The following is a 12,947-nucleotide window of genomic DNA, read 5'->3' on the forward strand; positions in this document are numbered from 1 at the left end:
TCTCCTGCAGGTCTTCCAGTTTCTCGCTGAAACGAGATCCGCTGCGACCCTGACCAGGAAAATAAAATGAGAAATAAATGTTCAACAAGTATTTATGAATGTGAATGTGCGAATGCTTCATCCATGCCACTGAATTTCATTTTCATCCTCTGTAAGAGGAAAAAGAGTTATGAGAGACGGAGTGGCAGATTTCAAATTGGAGGAGGTTAATTGGTGCAGATGTTTGCACTATTCAAGTATTAATGGGCTCCGTTCGAGTACTTGACAGCTCATCCACCCCCAGTCATTTTGTTGTGTGACGAAAAGCATTGATGTTAACCTCCAAACCTCGGTAATTACCCACTTCGGTGTGTTTACAGCCCAAATCCACCCCCAGTTATTACGCTCTATTGATGAGTATGCCTCATGGTAAATGAAAATGAAATGAAAGCAAATGAGAGAGATGATATTCCTGCTTTTGTTGTTCACAGTCTCTGTTCCATCTGCCGGTGTTTCGCAGACTGGTGCTCAATTACTCCCTGTCAGAGCGTGTGCTGGAGAAATGCAAGAGCCACTCTGTAAGTAATCAGCCGCCCGCCAGGATCTGCTTCGTGTTCCGCAAACTTTAGACCTTTGCATCGTTTTTGAGTTTGAAAATTGCTTCCGAGACTTAATAAGAGCGTGATTTAGCTAAATGAATTATAAATATATACACATAGCCAGGGAACACAAGTATTCAAACAAATATCGGCTTTAGATGTGCACACACGCACACACACGCACACACACAATGTCATCTAACTTGGTACCTATAAATATGAAGCATAGGTATATATTAGAATAAACTAAGCTATCTTTATTTTTCAATCAACAAATCAAATCAAAGTTTATTTGTCTCATACATAGTCATACACAGTACAGCTGGCAGTAAAATACTTATGTGACTGCTCGGCCACATTAGTAATTACAGAATTGCCCAAAAAATTTTACTATTAAAAAAATTTTACGATTTAAGAACTACAGGACTTACACATCTTTTTTATAAATAAAACTAATACTTTCATGTTTGTGTAAAAAAGGACTATTAACTGCCATGATTTAAAGTAAAGATTATTTAGTAATTAATTAATTAGTAAGATGTAATGGACTATTTTTCGGTGTAATTCAGGAGAAGAGGAACATAGCATTCATGCAGGAGTTGCGATGCCTCTTCGCTCTGATGGTGGGCTCTCAGCGCAGGTTTGTGGACCCGTCGGCAGCAGTGGAGCTGCTCAGGGACGCTTTCAGAACCAGCGAGGCGCAGCAGGTACACGTACTTAATAGGGGTGATTTGAACAGACCAACTGATGATTTCACATCTGTCTCCTCATCATATGAATCTGCACTGTGTACAGTTTACACACTTCTTGTTCATCTTGCTCATGTTCTGTTTACTTATTAGAGCCGGATTCATATTAACATTTTCTTAACACCATATTTAAAAAGCTGCATTTTAATTAGCTTCATATTTCATTTGTGGGACCAAGGCAGTTGTAGCCTAGCTGTTAAGGTACTGGACTAGTAATCAAAAGGTCGCTGGTTCAATCCCCAACACTGCCAGGTTGCCACTGTTGGGCACGTGAGCAAGGCCCTTAACCATCAATTGCTTAGACAATATATTGCCACAGTACTGTAAGTCGCTTTGGATAAAAGCGTCTGCTGAATGCCGAAAATGTAAATTTGGCAACTTCTGCAAAATACAGAAATGAATCAAACACAAATTTCATCATTTATTTGATGGTGTAAAGCAGTAGTAGCTCAGCAGTTAAGGTACTGAACTAGTAATCAGAAGGTTGCTGGTTCAAGCCCCACCACTGACACATTGCCACAGTTAGGCCCCTGAGCAAGATCCTAGATTGCTTGAATTGTACTAAGTCACAATTTGGAGGTCGATTTGGATAAAAGCGTCTGCTAAATGCCATAAATAAGAGCTTTACATTGAGTTTGAATCTCAGCAGTCACAGACCTGTGTTTAAAGGAGGGAAGGTTGGACGGGGTTTCCTTCCAACACTAACAAGTGATAAGAAGCGGCCACAGATGTGTGTAGAAAGGGATATGTGGTGATCCGGCTCTCCTTGATTAGATCATGCAAGTGACAGCAGATTTATAATTGGGAATTGGAAATGTCTAGATTGGAAGATAAATGGCAGGAAAAAATGCATCTTTGTGTAAGGCCAGTTTGTTGATTGCTTGTTGGTTTGTTCTAGGATGTTAGTGAGTTCACACACAAGCTGCTCGACTGGGTTGAGGACGCCTTCCAACTAGCCGCTAACGGAAGGTAAACTTTAAATAAAAAAAATAGTTTTTAATCATTAACTGAAAATTGTTGCTCTGTAATATGTATGCTTTGGTTTCCAGTAATTCAGAAGATAAACAGGACAACCCGATGGTGCAGCTGTTCTATGGGACGTTTGTAGCTCAGAGGGTTCAAGGAGGTGCGAGAAAAGAATCACTTTCTTATTAAAAATTTGGTTTTGATGGAAAAATAAACTAAACTGTACTAAAATATGTTGCTGTATCCAGGTAAAACACTGTCCACTATCGAGCAGTTTGGACAGTACCCTCTTCAGGTGAACGGCTTCAATAATTTGGATGAGTGTTTGGAGGGGGCGATGGTGGCAGCTGAGATTGAATCACTGCACAGCGATCAGACTGTGTCCTCTGGACAGGAGGTTTGTGTTACTACAGACAGTCTGTTATATGTGATTTGCTGAAATTAAATATAGGTATAACACATACTAAAACATAATGAACTTTTCAAAGACGACCAGATGCAAAAATTGAACCCAGGTCAACAGGAGCCATGTTGGCATGCCAGCACCCATTCTGTAATAGGCCCACCTGCCGAATAGCTCTGGGGGAGCAGATTACAATATCATGCCCATCTGCCATGCCATTAGGGGTCGGCAAGGGGGCATGGCACAGATGACTGATTGTGTCACTTTCTTGGATCTACAGTCTCTGAGCCACATTAAGTGTTAATTCGCTCCAGGTGGAGGTAGGTCTGTATGATCACGATTTCCTCCCTACAGAGCTGCTGGTTTCTCTGTTGGCAACCTGTTTTTCATTGAAACCCTGATGCCACTCCTGGTCTGTAGTGAGTTCCCACTGTCTATTCTTACTTCCAGTGGGCTGAGAAGATTTCCATAACAGCTACTATTAACTTTTAAAACATGTGGTGGGCATTTTGTAAATGACTTTTGTAAATTATTTAAATGAATTGTCAAAAAATATACAGTATATATATAATTATGCCTTTGTTTTCAGAGATGGTTCTCGAAGCTGCCACCTGTGCTGACCTTTGAGCTTTCTAGATTTGAATTCAATCAGTCTTTAGGACGGCCAGAAAAGATCCACAAAAAGCTCGAGTTCCCCCAGATTATCCACATGGACAGGTACGAATGATCAAATCCTACAGTATATTGTGTTATAAACATTATACATAGTGAACACTGGGGTCATTTACTTCATTAATCTTCTGATTAACTGATTAGCTTAGGCATGGATAGTGCACTAAGTTTGCTTTTTAATTCAATTTAATTTTAGGTCCTCTGGACTCATGTCAATTTGAGGCTCCCACATTACCAACTGCACCACTGACGCTGCTAAAAATTGGTACTGCTTATTTTTAGACATGCAGCTGGCACAAAGCTAAACTGATGATTAAACACCTTCTTTAATTAGCAACATTACCCTTGTAGCTTCAGTAGAAATCCAAAAAAGCACCTTCAGACCCGAAACACCATGTCATCTTCTGTTGATTACTAACTTTGTGTCAAGACGAGATGATGAACATTTCATTTTAAACTCACTTTGTCTGGTGCACTCTGAGTAGATACCTTCACAAAAACGTTGACCAGACTCATGGGAGGAGAGGAGAGGTGAAGAGGCTCAAGGACCAGTTAACAGTTCTGCAGCAGAAACTGGAAAGGTCGGTTCAAAATGACTTTTTCGCGATGACTCAGTAGTTCCTCGCTAGCTTTGCTTTATTGGTTTTCTTTTGGTTTTACAGTTATAAACACTACGGCTCTGGACCGAACAAGTACCCGCTGGCTGACATGCTGCAGTATGTGCTGGAATTTGCAACCACAAAGCCAACAAACTCATCCTCCATCACAGCCAATGCCCCAGTACACACAGAACCGAGCTCAGAACACACCAGGTGAGCATCAGCCTAACATCAGCTCAACATCAGCTCAATTCTCCTTACTTCCTAATCACCCTTAGAACCTCACCAACAGCATACTTTTGTACATTATATGGACAAAAGTATTGGGACACTCCCTTCTAATTATTGAATCCCTGTATTTCAGCCACAACAGTTGCTAAATTATAATAAATTATTTATATAAAGGAAATGTGCCTCTAACTTTGCAGCAACAGTTTAGGGAAGGCCCTTTACATTTTCAGCATTTAGCAGACGCTTTTATCCAAAGCGACTTACACTTATGACTGAACACAATTTTGAGCAATTGAGAGTTAAGGGTCTTGCTCAGGGGCCCAACAGTGGCAACTTGGCGGTGGTGGGGCTTGAACCGGCAACCTTTTGATTACTAGTCCAGTACCTTAACCACTGAGCTATCACTGCCCACCTTTACTGTTTCATCATGACTGTGCCCCTGTGAACAAAGCAAACTCTATGAATTATCTGGAACATCAGTTAAGACTTTCTTGTTGCTGCAAGGGGGGGGCAGATTACAGTATCATGCCCATCTGCCATGCCATTAGGGTCGGCAAGAGAGCATGGAAGCGCAGATGACTGATTGTGTCACTTCCTTGGGCCACAGTATGTGTTGATTTGCTCCAGGTGGAAATACGTCTGTATGATCACGTTTTCCTCCCTACAGAGTTGCTGGTTTCTCTGTTGGCAACCTGGTTTTCATTGCAACCTTGATCCCACTCCTGGCCTGTAGTGAGTTCCCTCTGTCTATTCTTACTTCCAGTGGGCTGAGTAGATATAATTTAGTGAAATTACATTTTGCCTCAATTTACATACTCTATGAATGAACTGGAACATCAGTTAAGGCTTTCTTGATCATCAGCAGCCATACAAATGCTCTTTTTAACAAATGGGCACAAATTTCCACAGACATACTTCATACTTCGTCTTGTGAGAAGGCTTCTTAGAAAAGTGGCTGTTGTTACAGTCACACAAAGGTCACTCTGTTTTAATACCATTTGTTTTTTAAACTAGATGACTAACAAGCTTATGGTCAGGTGTCCAAATACTTTTTGCTGTAATGTGTATAACGTTTAGAGCATCAATGATAAAACGCTGCTTTTCTGCTAGCTAGGCTATTAAGTCATATGAGTTCCAAATTCCAATATGACAAAACCCCACTAATGTTCATATATAAATAAGAACCTTGTTGGATAAATTAACTGCATTGATTGCAAACTCCATCAGCCAAACAGAAGCAGACGATGCAGGTTCATCAGATGGTTCAGGCTGCACGCCCAGCTCTACCCAGAGAACACCCATCCACAAGCCTTTCACACAGTGCAGACCCCCTACAGACTGGCCCTTACACCCAGCGCCCAGCAGCGTCAGTGACGAGGAGCTCCACTTTGTCCGCAGCTGCCTGCAGCGCTGGAGGACCGAGGCAGAGAACAACATGAACGGTGCGTCCTCTGCTCTGACCTTCAGACACTTCAGGCTTTTTCTTTCACTGTGTGAAATATCATCCAGATCTCTGGTTTAACAAGGAAACAGAAAAAAAGCAATCATTGTTCCGTGCGAGGTGTTGCACAAGCCGTTTTGTTCCTCTCAGCTCAGTGCTATTGAGTGTTGTTTGTAAAGCTGCGTGTTGTGGCCTTTACCGTATTGTATTCGAGAGCAGGCTCATTTTGAGCAGATATCCTAATGTGTTTGAGTGTATCAGGAGCGTGGCGGCTGGGGCGCCCTATTGATCGTTTTTCTTTTTCTTCCTTGTTCAGAACTCAAGGCCAGCATCGACAAGGTCAGCCAGGCTCTGGAGGGCATGTACTCAGATAACAGTTTATGTCAGGTAAAGTATCTATTCCACACATGGCATGCTAACATTAAAATTTTTATTTACTATTGCATCAATTTCTGCCAAAGTCTCTAGTATGTAATGTTTGTTATCTCCAATTCACCTGACTGCATGTCTTTGGACTGTGGGAGGAAACCGGAGCACCCGGAGTAAACCCATGCAGACACGGGGAGAACATGCAGGCGACAGTGCTACCCACTTAGCCACCGTGCCGCCCTCTAGTATGTAATAGACATTAAAACTGTACAAAGCTTCATTTTCCAGGGGGGATCCGAAAGCCCCAACCGAACACCTCCGTAGGTCTGATAGTGATGAGTGCTTTTATGCCAAAGGTAAATATTTAAAAACTCTCTGTTGTGTTTAGGTGCCATACAGGCTACATGCAGTTCTGGTTCATGAGGGACAGGCTTCTGCTGGCCATTACTGGGCCTACATTTATGATCATGTCAATAAACGCTGGCTCAAGTACAATGATGTGATGGTGACGGAGTCGTCATGGGAGGAGCTGGTACGAGACTCTTATGGAGGAATGACCAATGCCAGTGCTTACTGTCTGATGTACATCCATGACAGCCTGCCACACCTCATAGCAGGTACTTTCTCATGGTGTAGCAAATAATTGAAGTAAATAGGCCACCATATTTTAAAACCATTTTAAATACTTTTGGCCTTTAGTGTCTATTGCAAAGCCAGCAAAGCAAACATCCAACACCAGTTTACTTACAAAAAACCTTAAATCTTTAGGGTATTTACTGTATTAAAGGTTTTTATTATTCTTCTAATTGTCTCAATGGCAGAGGATACAGATGATGAAACAGGGCAAGTTTTACAAGGCATGGACTCTCTTCCTCCTGTGCTGAAACGTTACGTTCGTGAGGACAATCGCTGGTTCCAGCAGCAGCTCAGAGAATGGGAGGAACAGTATTGTCAGGCACATCAGGACGAACCACAGACTCTTTTATCATTCAATGTAGTCAACAGAGAAGAGATCATTTCAGAATCTCAGCACAAAGATCCTGACCCAATACCAGAAACAGAAAAAGAACCTGAACAACCTGACGTGGCAGAATCAGAAGCAGCACAGGAACCAGAGCAGGACTCAGCAGGTCAGTTACTTTTCCATGTAATGATGAGTATGATGACTGTCAGCAGCTGTTAAAGCTCATGATATAAATCTTCTAATGCTTTTTAGATTTAGTCAACCCAGTAGCATTGGATTCCACACCACAGAGCGGCGAGGAGGTGAAGGAGGTAACTGAGGACGCTGCATGCCCCAGTCTGACCTCTAGCCAGCTGGACGAGGGTCAGGTGAGCCAGTCATTTGAATCTGTTCAAAAATAGATCACTTACGGGTTTCTGCAGACCTGTAGGCTACTGTACACAGGGATTATGTTTGGTTCTTCTACTTCACAACAAAAAAATATTCTTTTTTTAGAATATCCACACCTATCAGAGCCACTGGTATGGATATCCTACTGTAATGTAGGGTAGAAAAAGCCAATTATTCTTTTTATAATTTCTACTGTAAATTAAAATAACATCCACAGGACAATGTGTACAATATTTTACATCATTATGGTATCTATTAATGAATTTGTTTACAAAATCAAGCATTATCTGATTAATGACAAACAAAATTAAACAAAACATACTAAAACAACTGGAGTAAAAGCACAACACATTTTATTTATATACAAAAACCAGGTTATTCAACATGCATATCACCCTTGTGAAAAAGTAATTGCACTGGTTATCTAATCAACTAGTTTACCAAATGAAATTGATACACCAAATTAAGTAATTAAATGCGGCCAGGTGGGATTTTAGGAAATTTGAAAAGATGTTAAATATTAAATATACCAGTCTGGAAAGAAGTTCCTGAACCACAGTGAGAGCCATTACATGCAAATAAACAACATACTCCCTTAAAATTATGTAGCTGTTTATTTTTTATTTTTTTTAAACAGTAAAAATACATACTGTTCAGTTAATATTCTACATAGCAGAACAAGTTAAATGCAGTACAGTATGCAATGCATTTATGAGTTACTAAACCTTTTAAGATATCTCTACATTTATAGCCTGTGTGTGTTGTCTTGCTGGTTTTTGTGTTCTTTTTACAAACTATTAACTTTTTACTTATTTTAACTTTTAAAAAGTAATTGTGTATATTTATGGTATTAAATTGTGTTGTTATTACACAATGCTGTATATATAATTTATGCATTTCCGAGTTTCTAAACTGTCACCTGCTCGCCTGGTCTGTTGGGTAAAGATTCCCACAGGCATACTTCAAAGTCCTGTGAGAAGCCTTCTCATATTTTATCTGAAAAGATCACATAGATGTCTCTGTTTTAGCATTTGTTTTTAAAATGGGGTGTCCAGCAAGCCCATGGTCAGGCGTCCAAATTCGTTTGGCTATTTGTATCAAACTACAATGTGAAAAAAGGAAATGTGGTGTAAAACGATGGTGATTTAGTAATGCAGCAGAACATTGATTCAAATACTGAAGTCTATCTATAATACACAGGATGTAATTACTTTTTTTCACAGCATGCTGTAATACTTCTACTAATAATGCTGTCTGATTTTAACCGAGCTGTTTAGCTGATTGATGTTGGCCAGCTGATCGTTCTGCATTAGCATTACTGTTAGCATGGGGATGCTCTGACCTCTAGCGGTTAATGTTCTGTATAAGCCAATAATGTAAGACAAAAATACAATTTATTTCGAACATGTAATAAAAAATGACCTATAAACAGAATAATTTTAACTCTTTACACACTAACTATGTTTCCTCGGAATTTCCATTTAGCTAAGCTAAGTAAGCTAAGCTATTCATTACACTGAGATGATTCAGCTCTTTCAGTGTGTTGTTTGTGGTCCACAACATTGGTCTTTTGGTCTATTGGTCTATTATTTATTAAATAATTGTAATATTTAAATATTTTAATATAGTTAATAAATTATAATTTTATCATATAATAATATATAAAATAATTGTATCATATAATATGTTTTTCATTTTTTTAAGTTTATAAATCTGTTTTTTTCCCTACATTTATGGTATTTAGCAAACACTTTTACCCATATTGGCTTACAAATGTGACTAAATGCAATGCAGGCAATTCAGGGTTAATGGCCTTGCTTAGAGGCAAGCACTAACACTGGCAGCTTGGCAGTGGTGGGACTTAAACCAGGGACCTTCTAAGCACTAGTCCAGTACCTTACCCAGTGACCTACCAATGCCATAAACACAATAAAACTGTGTGCATAATCTTTATAATAGTCCTCATAGACTATAATAAGTACATTCAAGTACAGTAATTTCCTCTGTATCCTGTAACTTCTTAGTTACAAATAAATGATTGTAGTATTTAATATACTGTAAAAAGAAATTACCTTCATTGAAGTGCAGAAAACACTGTATATATCGTTTTGTGCAGCAATTCTGTGTATTTATGTAATATAAAGCTTTGCTTATATCTCCCTCCCAGAGCCCTGTATCAACAGCTTGTGATAATAAGGAGACAGTGGAAGCAGTAACTGAAGTGGATAATCAGATTGTGAGTGAACAGACTGAATCAGAGGAAGCATCAAATTCACAGGCTGAGGAGTCTGAGGAGGGTGAAGCACAGACCTCGTCTGCAGAGCCCAGCCAAGCCGAGGCCAGACAGCCAGAGAGCGAGGTGTCTGAAGTAGAGATTCCTAATGTGGGCAAAATCCTGGTGCTCTCGGACGCAGACGGATTTAATGAAGAGGTAAGGATCAGTTATTAAACTGACATACCTGAATACCTGAAAGTCATTGTGTAATAGATTAGCTTGCTCACTTTCTGTACAGATGATCCTTACACCAGCCATGCAAGGTGTTATTATTGCCATAGCCAAGGCTACACAAATCTTCGACAAGGAAGGTCCTGAGGCAGGACTGATCAAGGTAGTTTATACTCTAGATGATACATTTTACACATTCCCCTTTAAATCAGAAGTCAAACTAAAAAACAACGTATTTGCTCCTACAAAATCAACTAAACTTTTAAATGTGACTTTTTACCAGGCGTTTCACGAAGAATACTCCAGACTATATCAGCTGTCTCAGGAGGAGATCACCCCTCAGCAGGACCCCCGACTCCAACACATACTGGTCTATCTGTTCCAGAATAAAGCACCTGACCGTATTATTGAGAGGACACTGCTGGAACAGTTTGGCGACCGTAATCTCAGCTTTGATGATAGGTACCCTGGTCTATGGTTATTTAAACTTTCACCTGAATAAAACTGATCATAATGTATTAATAGGACCAAACAAATATGTGTTTTCTTTTCCTGAAATATAAACTTCTCCTCTCTCAGGTCTATCAGTATTATGAGGGTGGCCAGAACCAAACTTCGAATGATCAAACCAGAGGACATGGACATGGAGGAGTACATGGTTCAAATCATTTGTTTTTTTATTCTGTTTTACTAACTAATCATTTTGGTCTGGCAGCAGCAAGAAACACTGGGCATTAGGCAGGAATCATAATATTTCACTTCTGCTTTATCCTGGTCAGGGTTGAGGGTTTGATTAATTTGGAGAAAAGCAGAAAACTCCATGGACAGGCCACCAGTTCATCACAAGGCACACACACATTGACACACAGGGAATCTTTGTAGATCCAATTGGCCTGACTGCATGTCTTTGGACTTGTGGGAGGAAACTGGAGCACCTGAAGGACACCCACAAAGACACAGGGGAACAAGCAAACTCCTGAGCGGGGAATTGAACACAGGCCCTTCTTGCTGTAAGCCAACATTTTAAGCTCACCACATCTTTCACCGGAAGAGCAGATGGGAACATTTTAATGCTAATAATGCACAAAGGCCTCAGCTTAGGAAACATTTAAACCCTAAACTACAGCATCATTAGGAGAACAAAACATTAACTAGACCACATTATGGGACTCTAAAGTGCCATTTTAGCAGCAGAATAGGCATTTTGTCCGAAAAGCCTGGACTTATGCATTAATGCAGTTTGTTTAACACAATGATGTACACATTGATTTTTTTAAGCAATGTGCATCCAACTCTCTCAGATCTGGAAAGAGCACTAAACCAATTCCACTTCTTATTAATCTCATCTTCTCTCTTACTAGCAATGGCACGACGACTACAGCATGTTCAAGACCGTGTTTGCCTACCTGCTGACAGGACTTGAGCAGTACCAGAATGGAAAGTATGTGAAATCATTAGAAATTACAGCAGGTGTTTGTTTTACTTCAATTTTTCTAAATATACGTTTTCTATAAATGTTAATTTTTCTCCTCTGCAGAATCAGAGAGGCTTTGATTTATCTTGCACATGCTTACCAGGACAATTCAGCCTTGCTTAAAAACGGGGAGATGAGAGGAGTGGACCACAAACTAATCGCACTTTACAGGAGGAAATGTCTAAAAGTAGGAATTCTTGTACACCATAGCATGTACCATTAAGGTCAAAGGTTTACATACACCTGAGACACTACCTTGAAAATGTGTACAGTGTATATATATATAATAAATTGTAAGTCACAAATTCATTCTTCACTAAGACAATGTCACTGTGCACACAAACACACACAACCACACTTTTTAAAATTATGATGCTCTGAGTGATTACCACTTTAACTTTGGTCACAAAAATACCAAGACGCTATAACACGATAAATTCACAATAGTGGATCAGATTGTCAAATTTGACCTAATAATGTTCCAATAACTTTGCCCAGTAGTATTACCAACTCTTTGTTTGGTCCATATGATTTGTGATTGCTCTGTAGGAGCTGAATGAAAATGCAGCCACATTGTTCAAAAGTGGGGAGGAGAGCAATGTGGAGGAGGGAGTAACCATCTTGAATGACTGCGTAATCCCCTGCATGCACCTCATGGCCAGAGACAGCATCACCCAGGAGGATATGGATGCCACTGAGGACATTAGAAGCCACTGGTGCTCATATCTGGGACAGGATATGGATGGTAAGGCCCAATCTGTATCAAAATAAGAGGGAAACATTGGCATTGTGTGAAGAGAATAGGAATGGTTCAAGTCAAGTTTAATGAACTGTTCACACATTTTTTATTTCCCTTACATTTTTAACATTTATTTATTTAACTGTCAAGTAATGGAGGTCTACCTTACCTAAAATCTTTCTCACAGACTATATCACATTATATCAATATATTGAATCAGAAGAAACACAGCACTATCAATGCCACAAACTATTTCTCATGTATTTATGACAGATTTGCAACAGGAGAAGCTGAGTGAATTCTTACCAAGGGTCCTGGACTGTTCAGCTGAGAGGGTAGTGCTAAAGGAGCCGCCCAAAGTGAGGAAGTCGCCCCACGACCTGTGCAGTCGCCTGGCTGCAGTCATGGAGTCCATCCACAGCACATCCATAGTCACTGTGAAATGAGCACACACAGAAATGAACTTCATAGTAATTTACTGTTATTTAGCTCCCGACTCAACATCTAGTTTTTATTGTTGTTGCACTGAACATAAAGCTATGTAGTTTTTATACACATTTTTAACTTGCTTTTGTTGTGACCGTTAGTCTCTGGTGTTACTGCATAGTCAAGTATTTGCAGAGCTGTTGCTTGGCAAGAAAATCATGTTTGATCTCAGGAAAGATCGACTGGATTTTGTTTTGTAATGCAAAAGCGAATTTTCATTGTCCACAGATGGAGGAAGGAAGGGTATCTGAAAAAATTTTAGACTCATCGACTTTTCACATGTACTGTAGACTGACATTGCTGTGAAAGTAGAATTTTATAAATATTCATCACAGTCACTTTAATTCAGATTCCTCTATCGGTTTTCCACTCCTTTGTTTCATTTTTTAAGCCTGTGCTGCTTCTTAATAAACTGTCTTTCACTTTATCCTACTCTGCTA

At 39.8% G+C, this 12,947-nt stretch overlaps 1 protein-coding gene across 1 annotated transcript in view; it reads left to right on the forward strand.

Moving 5' to 3' along the window:
- Window positions 1-12,947, forward strand: part of usp28 (ubiquitin specific peptidase 28) — a 21,764-nt gene extending 8,817 nt beyond the window's left edge. Inside the window, exons 6-26 of the mRNA XM_063011118.1 lie at window positions 471-557; window positions 1,148-1,285; window positions 2,226-2,296; window positions 2,377-2,453; window positions 2,542-2,690; window positions 3,286-3,413; window positions 3,854-3,949; window positions 4,031-4,180; window positions 5,426-5,640; window positions 5,956-6,026; window positions 6,397-6,625; window positions 6,830-7,138; window positions 7,225-7,340; window positions 9,530-9,793; window positions 9,876-9,971; window positions 10,092-10,270; window positions 10,388-10,466; window positions 11,170-11,249; window positions 11,346-11,469; window positions 11,832-12,027; window positions 12,295-12,947. Coding sequence (XP_062867188.1) covers window positions 471-557; window positions 1,148-1,285; window positions 2,226-2,296; window positions 2,377-2,453; window positions 2,542-2,690; window positions 3,286-3,413; window positions 3,854-3,949; window positions 4,031-4,180; window positions 5,426-5,640; window positions 5,956-6,026; window positions 6,397-6,625; window positions 6,830-7,138; window positions 7,225-7,340; window positions 9,530-9,793; window positions 9,876-9,971; window positions 10,092-10,270; window positions 10,388-10,466; window positions 11,170-11,249; window positions 11,346-11,469; window positions 11,832-12,027; window positions 12,295-12,467 — 3,027 coding nt within the window. The 3' untranslated portion in view covers window positions 12,468-12,947. The remainder of the gene's footprint in view (window positions 1-470; window positions 558-1,147; window positions 1,286-2,225; window positions 2,297-2,376; window positions 2,454-2,541; window positions 2,691-3,285; window positions 3,414-3,853; window positions 3,950-4,030; window positions 4,181-5,425; window positions 5,641-5,955; window positions 6,027-6,396; window positions 6,626-6,829; window positions 7,139-7,224; window positions 7,341-9,529; window positions 9,794-9,875; window positions 9,972-10,091; window positions 10,271-10,387; window positions 10,467-11,169; window positions 11,250-11,345; window positions 11,470-11,831; window positions 12,028-12,294) is intronic.

The sequence above is a fragment of the Trichomycterus rosablanca genome, chromosome 16, assembly GCF_030014385.1.
Source record: "Trichomycterus rosablanca isolate fTriRos1 chromosome 16, fTriRos1.hap1, whole genome shotgun sequence".
Classification (NCBI taxonomy): Eukaryota; Metazoa; Chordata; class Actinopteri; order Siluriformes; family Trichomycteridae; genus Trichomycterus; species Trichomycterus rosablanca.